This window comes from Tachysurus vachellii, chromosome 4 (assembly GCF_030014155.1).
Source record: "Tachysurus vachellii isolate PV-2020 chromosome 4, HZAU_Pvac_v1, whole genome shotgun sequence".
Taxonomy (NCBI): domain Eukaryota; kingdom Metazoa; phylum Chordata; class Actinopteri; order Siluriformes; family Bagridae; genus Tachysurus; species Tachysurus vachellii.
The window spans coordinates 10495070-10516506 of NC_083463.1; the positions used below are offsets into that span (position 1 = coordinate 10495070).

The following is a 21437-nucleotide window of genomic DNA, read 5'->3' on the forward strand; positions in this document are numbered from 1 at the left end:
TCCTATAAAAACTAGTCATTTCAACTAAGTCCTGGCTTATTAGTTGTGAAAAGAGAAAATGCAAAAATGTCCATCTCAACGAATGATACAATAGCACTGCGAAACAATGGCCATTTCTTTTTTAATTGTTATACCTGATCTTCAGTTTCTTATTTACATACATACATGTGTATGAGGAGAGAACCAAAATTAAAGTGCTCATTTAGGCTAATTGTTTGATAGTTCGCAACACGCAATATTTTTTTGCTCAGAAAGTGACTAAATATTACCTGAAACCAAGTGCAAAATATGTATGTATATCTGGTCTTCGTTATTTTTTCTTTATTATTATATCAAATCCAGCAATGAATGGAACTGAATCTGTTGGTCATTACAAAATGGCATTCTAAAATATTTCTTCGGATCAGTCTGCCATGCGGATCCATTTTGCACCGTAGTTGCTCACATCAGTGTAACTCTTAGTTGATTGGGTTCTTAACAATAAGGGGCCACAAAAATGGAAAGGGCAATGTTTAGGGTAATTGTTGCTCTGACTCAGAGTTTGATGGAGCACATTAGTCATCAGGACTCAGGCTAGGGTTACAGCACACTAAAGCAAGACTGATTGTCTGCTCAGAGATCTCCATTATAACTTCCTGAAATCCATTTAATACCTTAACCCTGGCAACTGATGAATGCCCAGTGAGGCAGGACCAAAACACCCCCTTCTGTACTCTTTGTTCAGTGAGACTTATACAGAAGATTGAATTCAGGTAGCCGAGGTCTGCCTGTGATAAGCAGGGGCTCCATGAATTATTAAAAGGAATCCACACTGCAAAATGATATCCTAACATGTAAAAATACCTTGAATATAGACAAATTGAACAAACTTTCCATTTACTTCATAGTTTTAAATTTTCAAGGTTTTGCTAATTTTGAGCTTGAAACTGTCTTATCCTTTTGGCAGTTGCTTTTTTGTTTCAAGCATTTATGTCTAATTTCTAATCTCATAATTAGAAACGATCAATTTTAATTTAATTTTCACTAGGTAAGATATCATTTTGGTATTGCAAAAAAAAAAACTTCTCTTTATTTTTCCGAAGAAAAGAAGAGACTAAGGACTGATGGACAGAGTAATTGATACAGAAATTGAAAGTGAAAGTAATCAAAGTGCTACCAGATGTGTTATATGATTTTAATGGACAAATGTTACATTCTTGTCCATTAAAATTATGTAACATCGACTAATATGATTGATTTTTGAATGCTCTACATTAGTGAGACACATGGATTTTATATAATGTTATTTTTAGGCTGTGAAATTAGTTGCTTTGCTTCACATGCAGCATGCCTACCCGTGTGCCTCTCTGAAATGTCATGCCATTTTCTGATCCAAAATAATGATAAAGCTTTGCATACATGCATAGAGAAGAGAAAACATGCAAATGTCCATTTACTGACTGCGGCATGTCAGCATGTCAGTTCAGGGCCAGTCAAGCCGAGTGGTTGAGGAAAGGATGTCAGAAGAAGACAACAGAATGTTTGAGAGGGGTGTGAGTGTGAGCTGTTAATGCATCAGAGCTCTGAAAGGACAGAGCGATTCTTCTCTCAGAACAGAGACCACAGAGGTTTACCTATATGCTGTCAAACTTGTGCGGTCTAACTCATGCTCTGTGTTTGTGTGTGTGTGTGTGTGTGTGTGTGTGTGTGTGTGTGCACTTTTGCATGTTACAGGGACGGCTGAGCAAAGACCAGAGGTGGGGTGGAGGATTCCTATCTAGAAACCAGTCCCTCGAGGAGGAGTTTGAGCGCGCCAAAGCAGCTGTGGAAGTAAGCCATATATTTAGACAAATTCACAAATGTGTGATGAGGAAATACTAGTATAACTGCATACCATATCACAGCAAGAAAACAATCTGAATATAGTATACTACATATAGTAATAATACTTAATTAAATGACATGACAAAAACATAAATATGCTCCTTGAATGTTTGTTGGATTTTCACAATAACGTTTAAAAAACAAACACAAAATTCACACACACTTGAATGTATATGTATATTTTGCACCTATACATATACCTATATATACAGTCATGCGAAAAAAATTAGGACACTCCATTAAATATTCAGTTTTTTATTAAGAAATGTCAACATGTCAATTTCTGATATGTTTTAATTTGTGCCTGGAGATGAAAGTGATATAATTGCATGTAAACAACAAAAAATCCTTTATTTTGTTAACTTTATTTTGTTCTTACTTATTAAACAAAAGAAATCAACAAAATGAGTATTTCATCTAAGGAAAACGTTAGGACACCCTGTGCCCTAATCGCTAGTGTTTCCCACTTTGGCTGAGATAACCTCAATGAGATGTTTCTTGTAGCCGTCTAACAGTTTCTGACAAACTGGTTTCCCACAGTCCTCAAAGCAGAATTCTTTCATCTGTATGTTTGAGGGGTTTCTTGCATGCACAGTCCATTTCAAATCACCACACAGGATCTCATGGGATTTAGATCTGGGCTTTGACTTGACCATTCCAGAATTCACTGTTTTTTACTTTTCATTGAGTCCTTGGTGGATTTACTGGTATGTTTTTGTCATGTTGTAAGGACCAGGTCCAGCTTCAGCTTCAGTTTTTTTGACAGATGGTCTCACATGTTCCTCAAGCACCTTCTGATACAATGTAGAATTCATAATGGATTCTGTGATGATGATCTGGTCTGGTGCTGCTGCAGCAAAACATCCTCAAACCATAACACTTCCACCTTCATGTTTCACAGTTGGTATGAGCTTCTTTTGCTGAAATGCTGTGATATGTGATATGGTTTAGTCCAAATATGGCCTCTGTTATGGTGTCCAAACATTCAGTTTTAGACTCATCTGTCTAAAGCACATTATTCCAGAAGTCTTGGCCTTTGTCTCTGTGTTCTTTGGCAACTTCAGTCTTGTCCTCATGTTTTTCTTAGACAGTAAAGGTTTCCTCCTTGCATACCTCTCATTAAAATTAAAGCTGTACAGTCTCTTTCTGATTGTAGAATTATGCACTTTGACATTAACTGTAACAAGAGCTTGCTGTAGGTCCTGTGCTGATATTTTAGTGGTTTTGGAGACTTTTTTAAGAATCTCGTGGTCTGATCTTGGGTTGAATTTGCTTGGACGGCCTGACCTGGCCATGTTGGCAGTTGTTTTAAATGTTCTCCACTTGTAAATGATTTTCAGACAGTGGAATATCTGATTACAAATTCTTTTGAGATCATTTATCAAATGATAGCTCAGTGGTTAAGGTGTTCGACTACTGATCGGAAGGTCATTGGTTCGAATCCCAGGTCCACCAAGTTGCCACTGCAGGGCCCCTGAGCAAGGCCCTCAACCCTCAATTGCTCAGGTGTATAAACTGAAATAAAAAAATGTAAGTCACTCTGGATAAGAGTGTCTGCTAAATGCTGTAAATGTAAATCTCACCATGGTGATTCCTCTCACTTATCCAGAGGCAAACCATTAAGAGCTAAATATCTGAGGTATAAATAAGACAAGCTTTCTTCAAAATGCTCTGTAACAATATTCTAATAATTTGCACCTGTTGTGATAAACCTGTAGGTCATTTTATCCAAGTACAGATAAATGAAGGGGTGTCCTTTAATTTTTCTTTTTTTTATATAACATTTTTATCATAACATTTTATAGATCTTTTAAAAAAGGCCTTTCTTTTGACCTTTCTTTAGATCAAATACCCATATGTTTAACTATGTTAAAAAAAACACAGGCTTCCATGCGGTGTCCTAATTTTTTCACATGACTGTATATGACACTGATTGAGAACTAACATTGTCTGTGCAATGTAATGTGAAATATCATTTAATCTCATCATGTTTAAAATGTGAAGTAGTAATTGGATGATGCACTGACAACTGTGAAATTGGATTGTATGATTGCAGCACACAGAATTTTTCACTGAATGTCTTATAAAGCTTGTCAATGGACAAATACATCACACATTATATTGCACACAAGTTGTTCCTTTCTTTTTGAAGCATGTGGGTTCAGATAGCGGTAGTGTTAAAGCAAAGTTCCTAATCAGATAATCCTATTCACCTCGGTGCTACACTCCAGCTGTTTAGGATTATTCAACATCACATAGTAATTAGAGGCTATATAATGGATAGCTTAGGTGAAAACATCTATGTAATTTCTTGGTGACGAGAATCAAAAAGATTCTTTTAGAAATGTGAAATTATCAACGGAACGTCAAAAACTTTTCACAGCAGATCTAAAGCCTGTTTCTGGAACACTGGGTTCGAGGCAGGAATACACTCTGTCTATCTCAGAGCACCATGCACATTCTTGGTTACATAGCCGAATCATCTAGGAACATGTTTTAAGAAGGTAAATCAAGAAACTGGAAGAAACTCATATGTACATGGGTAGAACAGCCAAAGAAACTTCACATGGTCAGTAACCTGAGTTAAGGATTAAACTGTGAGGGAACTTTCATGCAACACTTCTACTCTCCTGGCACCATGTCTCACATTCTTTATATTTATATTTACTTACACTTAAAATGTATTAATCACTTATATCCTGTGACATGAAATCAAAAACTTTGGATTACTAGACTGAATGTGCTGATATGTACAGGTGCATATCAATAAATAAGAATGTCGTGAAAAAGTTAATTTTTTTCAGTAACTCATCTCAAATAGTGAAACTTGTATATTATATAAATTCAGTAAACACAGACTGAAGTAGTTTAAGTCTTTGGTTCTTTTAATTGTGCCAGAATTGTGATGATTTTGGCTCACATTTAACAAAATCCAAACAATTCTCAAAAAATAGAATATGGTGACATGCTAATCAGCTAATCAACTCAAAACACCTGCAAAGGTTTCCTGAGCCATCAAAATGGTCTCTCAGTTTGGTTCATTAGGCTACACAATCATGGGGAAGACTGCTGATCTGACATCCTGAAGACAATCATTTATACCCTTTACAAGGAGAGTAGGCCACAAACATTCTTTGCCAAAGAAGCTGGCTGGTCACAGAGTGCTGTATACAAGCATGTTAACAGAAAGTTGAGTGGAAGGAAAAAGTGTGGAAGAAAAAGCGGGAGACAACCAACCGGGAGACCCGTAGCACTGAGACGCTTGTCGAGCAAAATCAATTCAAGAATTTGACCAAAAAATGCAGATGAGCTGAAGGCCACTGTCAAAGAAACCTGGGCTTCCATACCACCTCAGGAGTGTCACAGAATGATCACCTCCATGCCACGCTGAATTGAGACAGTAATTAAACAAAAGGAGCCCCTACAAAGTATTGAGTACATAGTAAATGAACATACTTTTCAGAAGGCCAACAATTCACTAAAAATAGAGATATTATTTAGAAAATAGAGATAGTGAATTTTTGTTTTTTGTTAAATGTGAGCCAAAATCATCACAATTAAAAGAACCAAAGACTTAAACTAGTTCAGTCTGTGTGCAATGAATTTATATAATACACTATTTTTACACTATTTGATTTGAATTACTGAAATAAATGAACTTTTCCATGACATTCTAATTCATTGAGATGCACCTGTATCTTGCTCTGTCCCTGCCTGCTCTGGTGGTTGTAAGAGACTTATTTAGTATTATATTTATATGTGGTTATAGGAGCAGGGTGCTGGAAGGCAAAATGACAAATGATTGGTGACTATAAATGACTGAAAGAAGACACACTCCAAGGAGATACAAACCTGTCAGGGGTACTCCAGAAGGAACACTCCAGACAGCGTTTTTATATTGTCACTTAACACTTCAGAGTGCCTGGTTTCACTGGTGAGCTCCAGTTTGCTGCAGTCGAGTGCAAATGGAAGATTAATTGATCATGGCATCCTGCATACTGAGACACTTAAACTTCCAATGTCTCTCAAAGCTGAGTGTTCTGTGTAGCTTCTTATCTGCATACATTTGTTCTAATTACGAACCTTGTGCAGCGCTTAGTTGCCTGGAAATCTACTTCCTGTGGTCTTTTTTCAGGCTGCAGGCTTTTTTCCAATCCATTTCATTTGTGTAATTGCTGGCTGTCCAGAACAAAGAAATAGCAAAGGGACTTAAAAATGAATATCTGTTAAGCCCCAGCCAATGCGGCACATTAGAGCAGGATGCAAAAAAAAATGTGGTTATGGCATATTTCCAGAATAATTCTTCCCAGTGTCTAAGAAAGTTGAATGACCTGCAAGGGTGGTCGGACCCTTTAAAACACTTTTTTTCTTCGTATTTTTAATTTGGTGTTTTCTGAATAATAGACCACCAGCAGAGAAGAGCTGTGGCCACCCAGGTCTTTTTTTTTGCATGTACAAAAAAAGCCATGCTGCTCTCATTAGGAGCAAGTAGGAGCAACAGCAGGTGAGAATCAGCTGAACATGAGGTGGGCTGCTCCTCAGTGACAGTGCCATTAGTGCAGGTACAGGTCATTTATTTTTACTTCAGTCTGGCTAGTGTAGCAGTGGTCTACACCACTTAGGTGGTAGGCAAATATTATTGTGAAAATGTGAGCCTGTGGTTGATGCTTTAAGTACCCTGATTTTTAGAGTACAGTACAGTGCTAACATAGCATATATTCAACATAAAAATTACACTGTCATTCAAGAATGATCCTCATCTGTAACAACACACTTTTCACCTCACAGTTGGGGAAATTGCTTTCTATTATCAAACTGGAGTTTAGCTGATACAAAATGACAGGTAGTGCTTATTCCCACAGCAGGGGTTGATTTTACCACAAAGAGTTTGACAGCTTGTCAATTGCTTTGCTTCTTGAAAATCATGAAGTATTTAAATGCCACACCCTGTTAAAAACAGTGCAAGCAAAGAAACTGATACAAAGGATCTCATTTATCTTTCTGATTGCAATTGATTCTGATTTAGGGCTAAATTAACTTAAATATTTGCAAAGGAAAAGAATACACATATTTTATATGGCGTTCCAGCAGCAGGATCCCGAGCTCTCATTGCCGTGATGAGCATTGATGAGCTAACTCTCAGTACCGGTCCCAAGCCTGGATAAAATAGGAGTGTTTCATCAGGAAAGGCATCCGGCATAAAACCTGCGCCACATCAAATATGTGGACCACGTGATCCACTGTATTAACCCCGAACAGGGAGCAGCCAAAAGAACAAACACTACTGACACCAAACAGTAAGAAACGACTCCATGATATATGTTATCAACTTTGTAAATGCAACTTGAGCTTAGATTATTTCAATAATATAAATAAGTTGATTATTTTTATTGATTCACAACAATGAGTTGGGAGAATGGGACAATGCAGATAGCTTTTCTGCCTTACAGCACAGGGGCCTTCAGATCAATCCTGAACTCAGATTACTCTCTGTGCTGAGATTCTTTCCAGGTGCTCCCTGTGTACATGTGGATATCCTCTGGGTTCTCCTGTTACCACTTAAAAACATGCCAGAGGGTGAATTGTGTGTGTGTGTGTGTGTGTGTGTGTGTGTGTGTGTGTGTGTGTGTGTGTGTGTGTGTGTGTGTGCGCACACATGGTGCTCTACTGGCATCCCATTCTTGGTGTATTCCTGTCTCACATCCAGTGTTTCCATGATAGATCCACCATGACACTGATGGGGATAAAGTATCTACAGAAAGTAAATGAATAAATAGAGAGTTAAAACCTATGCACATGTCTTACACTCCTCCTTAATCTTTAAAAATACAAAGATCTAAATATTATTCATAAATAAATGATGTATAGATTGATTTAGTTTTAAAGCAGTTAAATAATTATCATAGAAAGTCAAGCTATAATTTTCTCATGTGGATCTAGAAACCAGGTTGATCATTTTCTGTATGAGTTTAATTGCTCAATCTATTTACTTAAGAAGACATTAAAGCTTATGAAATTCTCTTTATCATTGTCATAAAATAGTGTACAGGCAGCCATCATTTGTCATTCTTTTGGTACTTCACAGATTGCTTTATGATTAAATATAAGCATAAGACAATAAAAGTGTATCAACTGGAAGCATATTTTAAGTCTGCAGAATAAGCCTTTTGTCAAAGTCTAAATGTCAGTGATGCATAATTTTTTGGCTGAATTAATTACAGTTAAAACACAATATTCTTCTCTAATATGTCTAAAAATACATAGAAACCAAGCTTCTGAGTGTGTCCTACAGCTTCACATGCTCTTTGGTACAAATATAGATTATAAGTGTGTATTTTACCTGAAGTTCTTGCTACCAGTAGATTTACAGCATCTCAAAAAGTGATTGTATAAGGCTTGTGCTTAGAAAAAGTGAATAATTGGAAATGAGTCATTCCCCAGATGATATTTTGCCCTCTTGTCCTCAGTTGGCCCCTAAGGGCCACCAGTTATGCCCTCTGTCATGGGCAGCTGAGTTGCTGGCTGCATGTCAGGCTTTATTACAGTCATACAACTTTATCTCTCGTCTCCCCTCTCTAGATTCACCAAACTATAAGAAGAGCATTTTTAGACTGACACCTGTCTTAACTGACAGCTACTGTTTTCAGGTTTTTTGGCTTTGTTTATTGTACAGGCCCAATACTAGCTTATGGAGGTCTCAGTCTCAATTTAATACCTACAGCAAGAGTGACATAAAAGCAAGTTATTATTTTACTACTGCCAGAGCTGTCTCCTAGTTGTTAGTGTGTGATTGGGATATTTTTACACTGCTTGTTTGTTCAAGGAAGAATAATATAGATAAGAAAAAGTACAGGAACGGATTTAAAAAAAAGATCGAAAAGATAAACAGCACTTGCTTCCACATTTCAGACAAAAGCCAAATTTAAATGTCAATGAATGAAGAGCCTCTCATCTCAGCAGCTCAGATGTGCTAAGGATCTTTATAACCTTCCATACAAACCTCCTGAAAGATCTGTAGGACAAGAGAGATAATGAGCTTTCAACTTTGCCCTTTGACTAGTTAGATTGTCACTGCTCAAAGTTGACAGGGGGTCGTCCAATTATAATAATTGGATGCTTAACAACGCTGTGCCCATCACAGACCGTAAAAGAGCAATTATCTCAGCAACACAAGGGACAGTGCTGAACAAAATAACATCCCATCTAATTTGTCATAGCTCAAATAACTACTCAGCCACCATCACATGAGTGGTTCTCAGACACAGTGGGCAGTTTAAGAGGCAGATGGCTTGAATATTAATAGAGCCAGTGGTCAAAAATTGTTCAAAACTTTGTTTGAAATTGTTCAAGACATAATAAATACACCAAAAAAGTGATAATGACATATTTACTTAAATGATAGTGACATATTTGCCAAAAAATGAAACCGTGCTTTAGCCAGCAGGCTACTTTAGTACAGTAATTCACTTTCTGCGCTTTCAAGTAATAAGGAATTATAGCAAAGTTTCAAATTCATGACTTCCATTCATCAATATTAATGCACAGTGATTCATTATTCAGATTGCTGACTGCAGGGAGTTTGGTTGTTGCAGATCTGTGAAGTTTATATTCAACTCTTCTTGGTTCAAATGTGTTTTTCAGTCAGACACTGAGTTCTGGGACAAGATGCAAGCTGAGTGGGAAGAACTGGCTCGCAGAAACTGGCTCACAGAGAACGAGCAAGGCCAGATTCCCTCGACCGTATCTCCTCATGAAAAGGTATACTGTACCACATCACATTGAGCCACACCTTAAGGCCCATGTATTTACCTTTTAAAACAGCTATATTGAATTCATCTCAGTATATAATATTTTATTTGTTTCAGGGATATTACTTCCACACAGACAATCCATATAAAGACTGGCCAAATGCATTTGAAGAGGGGCTGAGGAAGGCCAGAGACGGAGATCTTCCAAATGCTGTTCTTCTCCTGGAGTCGGCCATCTTGCAAGACCCTCAAGACTCAGAGGTACTGTAAGTGGACAATAAAGGTGAAAAGAACTGAGGCTGTTTTCTCAAACCAATCCCTTAGTACCATGGATGCATCAGCATGCACCTTGACAGCTATTCACTGGTTTGAGTTTTAATACTGTGAGCACACTGTGAACTAACCGAGCTGCATGATGAGATCTCAAGAAGGCTGTGTTTGCCTGCTCTGATGAGACAGTCGAAGTGTACTTCACTTTTGCTGGCTCAGTCAATAGAAAAGTCCCAGACCTTTCCTCACTATAAATTGAACATTCTGTCTATTTTGTGTTGTTTATTATTCTATCTTAGCACCAAGTTGGATTATCCCCCAATGCTGCTGAATACTTTTAGGCTCATTAGTAACTGATGCCTTTGCATATAACCCAGAGCTATTGGCTCTATAAAGGCCCACATAAGCCAACACTGCAGTTTAATTAGTATAACAGTGACGGCATGGCAATTATAATAATGTAACTACATTAAATTATCCAAATTAAGTGTTCTGACATACAATAACGTGCTGTTTTTTACAAAACATTATAAATATTAAGATTTTAGTGAGGAGATATTTATGTACCTTTCCAGTGTCCAGTGTCAAAATCTTGTAACAATCTTATAACAATCTTTTCTGACAAGAGTTTTTCCACTAGAAATTGAGAACTTTTTGCTGTGTATTTTCACAATAACATGGCAAGCTGAGAGAGAGAGAGAGAGAGAGAGAGAGAGAATGTGTTGATGGGACAATTATTATACTCTATAACATTTATAATGTAAGCAATAAAAAGAACGTTCACAGGATTTTTCACTTTAATATAATATTATTCTTTAATATCATTCTTTAATCAATTAAAATTATTTGTGTTAGCAAATTGACATGGTATGACAGGAAGAAAACAATATGGGATATACTGTTCTAGGTACAGTAAGTACTTTTTTATATTATATTTTTATTTGTTGGTTTTTTCATTGTCAAAGGACAAACAGATACAGCCTTTCAAAGATAAAAACAATAAGACAATAATAACATACAAATAGAATAGATTAAAAAAGAAAGAAAAAAAAACTCAGGGCAGAGAGCAATATCATGTGCATGAAGAATAAAGTATCAGGAGAGGTTTTCAACCAGAAAATCTTCATTGAAGCCACTTAGCACCACCCCATCACTGATTATTTTCCAGTAATACCACGTTTCATTCCGTAAATTATGTCCACCACAGCATTCATTCACACCCAAACAAATTCATATACTTGCTAATTATTTGCCAACAAAGTGATTCTGATCACTAAAATACTATCACTAAAAAACAGCAGCAAGAAGATGGAAATTTATTCTACAACCACTTTGACAATTTATTCAGCACGACCCAAGATTCTTCAGCATTGCTAGAAATTCTAAGACTTCCTTGAAATGTGCTGTGGCCCTTCAACAATACATTTCCCTCACTGGCGTCTAGGTGATAACCCTGCTGTTCAGCCTTCCATTTCTATTGTATTTTTAAGGCTTGGCAAGTCCTGGGGACCACACAGGCAGAGAATGAGAATGAGCAGGCAGCGATTGTCTCCCTCCAGAGGTAAGGAGGTGCCAACACACAACTCCCCAGGGATTGGTCATGTTGTTTTTCCAGCACTATTCATTCAAAAGCACTCTGGCAAACACAGTATGATATAAAGAAAGGTTCAGGAAAAAAGATGTATAATGGAACTTGCTCTTAACAAATTTGAAATAGTTGAAGCACACTAGCAAACAAAATAATGTGAGGAAAATGGTGTGATTAAAGTGAAGAAAAATGAATTTAAATATTATTTATCAGAAGAAATGACCTTAATATGCACAGTTAATTATGACCCTAAATGCACACTTAAAGGCTATTAGCAATTTACTTTTTCGGTATTTGACAGAAGCTCTTATCCAGAGGAACGTACAAAAAGCTTTGAGGTCTCTCACTGATTGACTGTAGGTTACAGACTTAGGATATCATCAACCTAAAACTCAGTTTTTTTAATACATAAAAACAAACAGGGAAAAGTGCTAGTTTTATTGTTTCAGAAAGATGGATGTCTTCACCTGTCGTTTGAAGACGTTTGGATATCTAGGGGAAGTTAATTTCACCACCTCAGTTCCAGAACACAAAAGAGTCTTGCTGTATATCTACCTCTTACCCTGAGAGATGGTGGGACTAGTCACGTAGTTCTAGTAAGAGGGAGCATGGTACAGTGCGAGGAGTGACAAGAGCTTTAAGGTTAGAAGGACCTGGTCTATTTTTGATGTGTTCAGCTACCAGAAGCCAGTGGAGGGACAGCAGCAATGAGGTGGTGTGGGAGAACTTAGGTTGAAAAGAAGTCATGCAGCTGCATTCGGGATGGAGAATGAATTCCATTCTTCTGAAATCTGCCAGCAGTGAGTTGCAGTAGTCCAGTCTCAGTATGACAAGAGAATGAACATGCACCTGAGGCAAATCCTTCTGATGTTGTAGAGAAGATACCTACATGAGCGTGTAACATTAGCAATATGGGAGGAAAAAGGATAAATTGCCCATGGTTACTGCAAGGATGTGAGCAGTGTTGATTTGCATAATTATCTAAACTGAATAGAATATATTTCTTTGCTGTAAGAATATATTTCTCTGCTCTTATAATTTCTGTACAAAAAAAAAAATTGATCCTATTAAAATTGTATTTTATAAGCAGCAAGACATTTGGCAGATTATAGTTATTGCAGACAGAGAAGCCATAATCTTACAAAAGGTTCCTCTAAGCAATCAGCAGAGAAAACTCATCTGATTGTGTTAATCACCAGTTACACTCAAAAAGCTCAATATTCACCATGCACCAGCAAATATTATATACTGTAGTACAATATAAGACTCTGTAACTTTCTAATAAAAATTTGATGTGTCCAAATATCTGCATTTCCAGACCATCACATATCCAAACATTTAGCCATTTCCTTGAATTACTTTTCTACCAATCCAATAATAATAATCCAAATAATTATAATAGGGTGGGGCACGGTGGCTTAGTGGTTGGCACGTTCGCCTCACAGCTCCAGGGTTGGGGGTTCGATTCCCGCCTCCACCTTGTGTGTGTGGAGTTTGCATGTTCTCCCCGTGCCTCGGGGGTTTCCTCCGGGTACTCCGGTTTCCTCCCCCAGTCCAAAGACATGAATGGTAGGTTGATTGGCATCTCTGGAAAAAAATTGTCCGTAGTGTGTGATTGCGTGAGTGAATGAGAGTGTGTGTGCCCTGTGATGGGTTGGCACTCCATCCAGGGTGTATCCTGCCTTGATGCCCGATGACGCCTGAGATAGGCACAGGCTCCCCCGTGACCCGAGGTAGTTCGGATAAGCGGTAGAAGATGAGTGATGAGATGAGTGAGAATTATAATAGGTTGTTAGATATTTATACATAAGAGAAGTGTTCTAATGCTGATCTTTAAGTACAAGGGTGATGTAGTTGATAAAGTGGATGAGCCACACAATTAAGCTATGGGAAAAAGTAGTGGAAGCCAGGCTACGAAAGGAAGTGAATATTTAGTATATTTTATGGATAGTTGGCTGTTTTGTATATTGGTAGAAGAAATTTGGAGATGGAGCTGCCAGGTAAGAGGTCAAGAGGAAGGACAAAGAGGAGATATATGGATATGTTAAAAGAGGACATGAATTTGAACTGGTGAGAGTTGAGGATACCGAGGATAGAGTTGGGTGGAAACTGATGATTTTCTGTGGTGCCCCCTAACGGGAAAAGCTGAAGGTACGAGATATATATATATATATAGTACTGTGCAAAAGTTTTATGCAGGTGTGAAAAAATGCTGTAAACAATGTATGCTTTCAGAAATATAAATAATGAGTGTTTATTTCTGTCAATTTACAAAATGCAAAGTGAGCAAACAAATAAAAATCTAAATCTAATCAATATTTGGTGTTACTACCTTTTGCCTTCAAACCAGCATGAAGTGATGGCATGGCCCCCACAGAGCCCTGATCTCAACATCATCGAGTGTGTCTGGGATTACATGAAGAGACAGAAGGATGTGAGAAAGCGTACATCTACAGAAGATCTGTGGTTAGTTCTCCAAGATGTTTGGAGCAACCTTCCAGCCGAGTTCCTTCAAAAACTGTGTGCAAGTGTATCTAGAAGAATTGCTGCTGTTTTGAAGGCAAAGGGTGGTCACACCAAATATTGATTTGATTTAGATTTCTCTTTTGTTCATTCACTGAATTTTGTTCATTTATGAAAATAAATGTTTAACACTTCCATTTTTGAAAGCATTCTTTGTTTACAGCATTTTTTCACACCTGCCTAAAACTTTTGCACAGTACTGTATATATATATATAAATCTCAGACCCCAGGTCCTTCAACTTAATTGTGATTTTGTATGGATGTCTACTGTTGTCAACAAAAAAGCATTTTAACATAGTTTCCCCCATGGTTCATGGCTTTGTGAAGGAAGTGCGTGATAGCATCATCAGCTGAAGCCATTGGGAAAGTACAGTATGCGAACTGTAATGGATCCAGGGTGTCGATTAACAAAGAGGTGATGGAGTCTCTGACCAGCCTTTCGTAGCACTTCATCACAGAGGTCAGGGCTACTGGGTGATAGTCAATGAGGCAGGTATTCTGGGGCTTTCTTCAGAACAGACACGATAATGGACTGTTTAAAGCATGTGGGAATTACCAGCTGTGACAGTGAGAGGTTGAATATTTCTGTGAACAACCGGTGCTAGCTGGACAGCACAGACTATAAGGACCCTACCTGAGATACTTTCTGGTACTGCTGCCATCCTGGTCGCTCTCCTGAAAGCTTTCCTCACATTGTGCTCCAAGATGATGAAAACTATTGCTAGAATTGCTACTGTAGTGAATACAGACAAGACTGAGAAAGTAATGAAATGTCTCAGTGCTGTTATAGTAAATATTAGAACTCTAGGAGCTATGCTTGTCCGATCAGATCAAATTACTGGATCAGATCTAACTGTTGTATTACAAAATACTGTATATCACAGACAGGTACAAACAAAAAAATAATAACCATTCTATCAGCACATTGGAGTTCCCATGCATGTTTTCCCTGCTCAGGACTTAAAGAAAAATAGCAGTAATGATGTGAGTTCAAGCTCTTTTAAGCCTTATCAGTTATAATTAAGTGGCGCTGTATCTTTTTTTTTAGTATTCATCAACAATGTAAATGAAATTTTAAATATATTAGTTTTTAAGCTGTGAGGACAATTTAATGTCAGTGTGAATATAAACCTTTGCCAGTATATATTATTTATAGTAATATGTAGCAACAAATGCTGTGAGGTAAATGTACAGGAACTTTACTGTAACACTACGGTAGTTATACTGTGCTGCCAGGGCTTCGTTACATTTCTCTTTTTTATTATATTATTTTAATAATAAAAAAGTTCCTGAATTTAACTTTATAAAGCACTTTTTTGTGCAACGTGATGTCTACCCTCATGAGATGGTGCAAGTAGTCACCTGTAAATTAAAAAGGAAACATCTGCTACTCATCATGCTGCTTGTGAGCTAATTAGTGTCCATCAAAGCTGCAGTCCATTTGATTCAGACCTGAAGACTGTGTGTGTGTGTGTGTGTGTGTGCACGCACTGGGGGGGTCTTTGATATATGTGTGCGTTCACATGTGCAGATGCCTGGAGCTCCACCCCAACAACCTTCAGGCCCTCATGGCATTGGCGGTGAGCCTGACCAACACAGGCATGAAGCAGGAAGCATGTGAGGCGTTACTAGGCTGGCTGAGACATAATCCCAAATATAAACACCACCTGAAGAACAGCAATAACCTGCAGGGTTCACCAAGTTCACGCCAACTCTCCTTCTCTGCACCAATGGCATGGTGAGGGTTTCCAACTATATTTCTTATGAATTTTAAATTTGCTTTGAATTTTGAAAGGAGAATTTAACCATTATGCCTAAAAACACATTTAATACCTTCTCTGTTGTCCAATATAGACAAATTCATTACTTTTAGGGAATTTTAGGGAATTGCCCCTGGGGTAAAGCTTTTTTGCAAAACATTACTTAATAATTCTAACTTATAATTCTAACTAATATGTCATTATCTCATTATGAATTACCTAAATTAGTAGAAAATAGTAAAATTGAAGAAAACCCTGGGCTGTGGCTTTGAGAGCATGGGATCCTGCCACTGGATCACCAGGGGACGTAAACTGAAATAAGTGTTAATTTCCTTTTTTTTTTTTTAAATTATTTACACTTGTAAATCCAAACAAGAATCTCCAAAGAAGGTGTCCACGACTGTCAAATGTTTTTTTTTTATTGATCACTCCTATAAAAATGACGAATTGACTGAATGTCAGAAGGTTAAAAAACGATAGGCTGGTTTACTGGATTATTCATTGATGATTCATTTGAGTAATCAAAATAACTCACACTCTTTCCTTCAGCTCCAAAACTCCATGAATGGTATTATAATAGCAGCAAGAACTAATTATTTTGGGCAGTATATTAACTCAGTGATTTCAGTCTCTGATAAGTATCTGTCTTACCATAAATCTTTCTCTCAATCATTTCAGCTCTCTGCTACCTGAGTTGAAAGAGCTGTTCCTGGAAGCAGCCCAACAGAATCCAGACACGATTGACCCGGACCTGCAGACGGGCCTCGGTGTGCTTTACAACCTTAGCTCTGAGTTCAACAAGGCTGTAGATGCATTTAACACAGCACTGTCTGTCCGGCCAGAGGTACCCGTTCTGCCGACACACTGCTGCTCTAAGACATACAACACATTAGGAGCACTTTTACATCTGCGCATTTATGCAGTTATCCAATCAGCCAGTCATGTGTCAGCAGTACAATACATAAAGACCTGCAGATACAAGTCAAGAGCTTCATTTAATCTTCACATCAAACGGAATGGTGGAAAATATGATATGATCTTTGTGACTTTAACCACAGCATGATTATTGGTGCCAGATAGGATTGTATGAGGATTTTTAGACATAGTTTATTCATTTATTCATCTTTTCAGAATTTTTTAAAGGGTTAAAAGTTAAAGGGTAAATAAATAAATCCAGCTCTTTCCCATGAGGTCCAGACACATGATTTTTTTATTTTTATGCATTGACTCCATAGCAGGGGTAAGTGCTCAGGCAGACAGGATCAATATGCACAAATCCGTAATCAATATCCAAAAACTAGTGGGCTGAGCACAAAAGAAAAAATGCTGTAGAATAAAAAACCATTGAACTAGTGAAATCAAGTGAACTAGGACCATGGACAGGGGAAACACATTTTTTGACTGACTTCATCATTTTGTGCCATAAATTTTTATACTCACCACACACAGTGCTTATGAAGATGTTACTAAGAGATGTGTCAAGATGTACAGATTGTACTAAGCAATGCAGATTGAATTGTAAACCATCACAATGCCCAAAATCTGGCACCAAGCTACTGATTCAATTCATTTTTCATTTTGATCGTAAGTGAAGCTTTATACTCTACTGCCATTATTAAAAGAATGTGTAATAAGTGTTTGTTTGAACTCGCTTTCCAAGCTAAATTCAGTCTCCATACATAGACCACATTTACACACAATCAAAATCCTTCCTCTTTTATTTGACATGGTAATGTGTGCTCACCTTCTGGGGGACTCAGTTCCTGAATACAATGAAACATAATGTCTGCACCATTTCCCAACACCGGGTATCTCTTGGGCATCAAGCTGCTCAGACACACACCATGAGCACAGAGCTGCATTCTCTAAAAACATGGCAGTATAGAGATTCTTTAGACAGACTGAAACAGACCTCAAGAAGATTACGGATAATGGGGTTTATTTTGGATAATGTACAATGTAAAAGATTTAATACTGGGATTTTTTTAAATGCTGATGTCAGATATAGATAGATATGGTCTAGTTTTGGACAAATTAAAGCTTAGAGATTATGTCAGCATCATGGCAGGAAATAATAAATCTAAGGAGATCAAAAAGTGACATTGTAGTTTCATAGTCATAAATCAAACATAAATCAGGAATCCATTTGCTTTTGCGCATTTACTTAATGATGGAAATGTAATAGATGTCATGCTCCAAAAGCTTTAAATCACTTTGGATATCAAAATTTCTAATATCCACCCAAAGCAAATAGCTTTATCTTTAAAAAGTATTATTTAATACACTTCAGTTCTTTCATACTAATAATGTAGTTAATTATGTAAGGCTTTACAAACAAGGGCCCCGGAAATTACAGTGGTATATTCACACATGTATAGCCTAAGGATTTACACATTTTTCAGTACTGTTTGTCTTTACTTGCTCTTCCACACCTGTATACTATAGTGTTTTATAATCCCTCTATCTCGTGTCAAACAGAAGTGGTTCTCTTTTGCGTCTGGTTCCTGTTACCTCTGACTTGTTTATTAGGGATCTAAATCTACATCTGTATTAATGGTTTGTGAAATTTCTTTCATTAAAATGCTCTATACAAAATAAATTGGACTGAAATCCAGATATTACATTTGTAAAGCATGTTTCTTAACGATGACCAGATTGTAGAAGCTGGTAAAAGCTTAAATGCTTAAAAGTATAGTCAGAAGTGGAGTAACTAAATAAATAATATATATTCCTTCTCAACACTGACAGGACTACTTGCTGTGGAATCGTCTCGGGGCAACACTAGCTAACGGAGACCGCAGTGAGGAGGCAGTGGAAGCATACACCCGAGCTTTGGAGCTCCAGCCTGGTTTCATTCGATCTCGCTACAACCTGGGCATTAGCTGCATTAACCTGGGTGCACACAGGTCTGTGTTTATCTCCTCACCTGGGTTCTTACATTTTAAATCAGCGTCATATGACAACCGCAGCATCCCACATCCATATTACTGAATTTTGAATGATCCTATTGGATGATTTCAATGTAACGATATTGCCAAAGGACACAACACATGAGGAAGACTGGAACAGTATTACTACAGTCAATTCCAAAATTATTAATCTAAATAAACCAAAAATTTTATTTGAACAACACTTTAGACTTCACAAAGCAGCTTTTTCAGGAATCTAAAAATTCAGAATAAATGTTTACATCTTCAGTTTATATTTATCCATAATGAGCGATCAGAGGCAGTGGTGGCAAAGAAAAACTCCCTGAGGCAATAAATGTAAATCATGAGCAACACATTCAAAGGCCTTTTTTTTTTTAGTTAAATATTGGTTTCACAATTATTGGCATCTGTGTATGTTAATTCTTGGTGCAGACTTCCCTGAACAGAATAACAACATTATTCCTCTTTCTGTAGATGGATCTTGGACCACTTTCTTCATATTCTTTATAGAAAACATAGTGCCATTATTTTGATCCAAGGTCCATCTGTAGCCAAATTGTAGCTGATTGGCAGAGGCAACCAGGTTTTAGCAGTATCTAAGCAAAATTTTAGCAGCATCATGTGCTCAGTTCTTGGTTCAATTAATTCATCTGTTGTTGCAGGGAAGCAGCCAGCAACTTCCTGACAGCACTGAGCCTGCAGAGGAAGAGCAGGAGTCGACAGCTCTCACACCAGGTCATGTCTGGAAACATCTGGGCAGCATTGAGGATAGCACTCTCAATGATGGACCAGCCCGAGCTCTTTCAGGCAGCAAACATTGGGGACCTGGACTTGCTCATGAGAGCCTTTAACCTGGACATGTAAACCGGCATTTTTTGACTGAGTAAAAGCCAAGAACCCAAAGTCCTTCAAATGAAGGAAGCAGGGTTTTTTTTTCTTCTTCTTCTTCTTTTTCTTTCCGCAGAGCACCTTTACATTCCTAAGAACTATGATTTCAGAGAAGAGCACAATGCCTGGAAGACTGTAGAATTATGCCTTAGAGAAAATAGTAGTTAGTGAGGTCTTGCCAGGTGGAGGATGGATATGCTGGAAGAACTATGGAAAAAGTCTGTAACTCAAAGCAGTTACATTTCTCATGTATGTCTTTTGTATGATGAAACAGATGCAGATCTGAATTGTCAGATAGATCAAAGCAATAGTTTAAAATTGTTCAGTGCTATAACCCACAGGTCCTATTTCAGCTTTTTCCTAAATGTAGTGTTACGGGGAAAAAATCTGTTGTTTGCTGTGACTTTGCTGCAGAACAGACTGTAAAGCCTTATTTAAAATGCATGTCAAACTATTAGTCATTTCAGAGACTTTATGGGTATGATGAGTAGATGCAGATGAGTTAGTTCGCCTCTTGATGGGTTATCATTTACAAAGAAACAAGGCTTTCATTTTGCATCTTTATATACTATATATCACTGAATGCCATATGTGACTGTCTTATGAAAGACCCACAAAATATCAGGTGACTGTCCTCCACAGTTCTACTTGACATAATGTTATGCTTTGTGTTATTGCATTGTGTCTTAAAGCTCATTTAAGACTTTTGTTGCATGTGATGTGATGAGAAGTGTGAAAGTGTCAAAAAAAAAAAACAGTTTGGGCAAAATAATGAATGATGCATAACTTGAGATCATGATTTAATTTGTTTTTGTTTGTAAAGATGGAAGCAGAACTACCGTTTAGGCACCTTACTAAGGAAACACCATGGAAAAACATGGTAGCTAGTTAATTAAATATGCACTTATTTGCTTCTTCTCAGTATAACTAGCTCAATTAGTCCATGTATACAGGACAACACAAACAGCATGGATGAAACATGAGGAAGTTTGCATATCCATCTTTACAGGGCACATATTTTCTGCTTGAATTTAGCACGAGTGACCAAATATATTTATTTGAGTTATCGTTTTTACGTTAAGCTCTTTACGACTTGCTTATTTAAATGACTGTAAATTCTCAGTGACAGGCCTGTGCTTTCTAGCTGATTACTTCCTACTGTAAATTATCTAACCGATATGTTGGTAGAGCCCGAGGAATGTCTCCCCCCTTTTTTAGACCTCTGTACAATCTCAGGTGAGATGATCTAGATGACCTTATACTCTAGAACTCCTTATTTATGAGGACAGCATGCTGAATGCACTTATTTTTTTGAATGCAGTTGCTTTATTTATATGCATGAAATTGTCATGCCTCTTTTATTCTATCTCTCATTTCTATGACGTACATAATCCTGATTTTGCATTTCAGTATATATTAAATTTTATGTACATTTAACTTAAAGCAGATTATATAATGATCGTTTTTGCAATGCAACTAGTAATCTAGATGAAATCTACTTTATTGTATATCTGTTCATACTATTCTCACAAAAGAGATCAGATTTACTGAAGCCTGTAGCGCATGCAAAGCGTAGTAGCCTGAACCAACCAAGTGTGCAATCAGTGACATGACATGAATCTGTCCTTATTATGACGAAACTATACATGCTGCATCTCTTAATAATATGTCACAGGCTTCAATAAGTCTGGTGCAACACACTTAAACATAACATAATATATCAAATATTGAACAAACATATGAAAATGATCTTTTAAAATAAAATAAAATGTAATATACACTGTGGACTTTCTGTTCTGTTTTACAACCTCAGCTGTTTTACTTTAATCATTAATAGTATTAATAGCATATATATCTCTAAACCTA

The 21437-nt window shown here is 37.2% G+C and overlaps 1 protein-coding gene across 3 annotated transcripts in view; it reads left to right on the top strand.

The window, feature by feature from the left end:
* Nucleotides 1-21351, top strand: part of pex5la (peroxisomal biogenesis factor 5-like a) — a 67899-nt gene extending 46548 nt beyond the window's left edge. For all 3 annotated transcript variants that reach the window (XM_060867672.1, XM_060867673.1, XM_060867674.1), the window contains 8 exons: nt 1714-1809; nt 9505-9621; nt 9729-9872; nt 11372-11442; nt 15525-15731; nt 16432-16597; nt 18502-18659; nt 19346-21351. In XM_060867672.1, the coding sequence (XP_060723655.1) occupies nt 1714-1809; nt 9505-9621; nt 9729-9872; nt 11372-11442; nt 15525-15731; nt 16432-16597; nt 18502-18659; nt 19346-19547 (1161 nt within the window). In that variant the 3' untranslated portion in view covers nt 19548-21351. The remainder of the gene's footprint in view (nt 1-1713; nt 1810-9504; nt 9622-9728; nt 9873-11371; nt 11443-15524; nt 15732-16431; nt 16598-18501; nt 18660-19345) is intronic.
* Nucleotides 21352-21437: the final 86 nt, after the last annotated feature.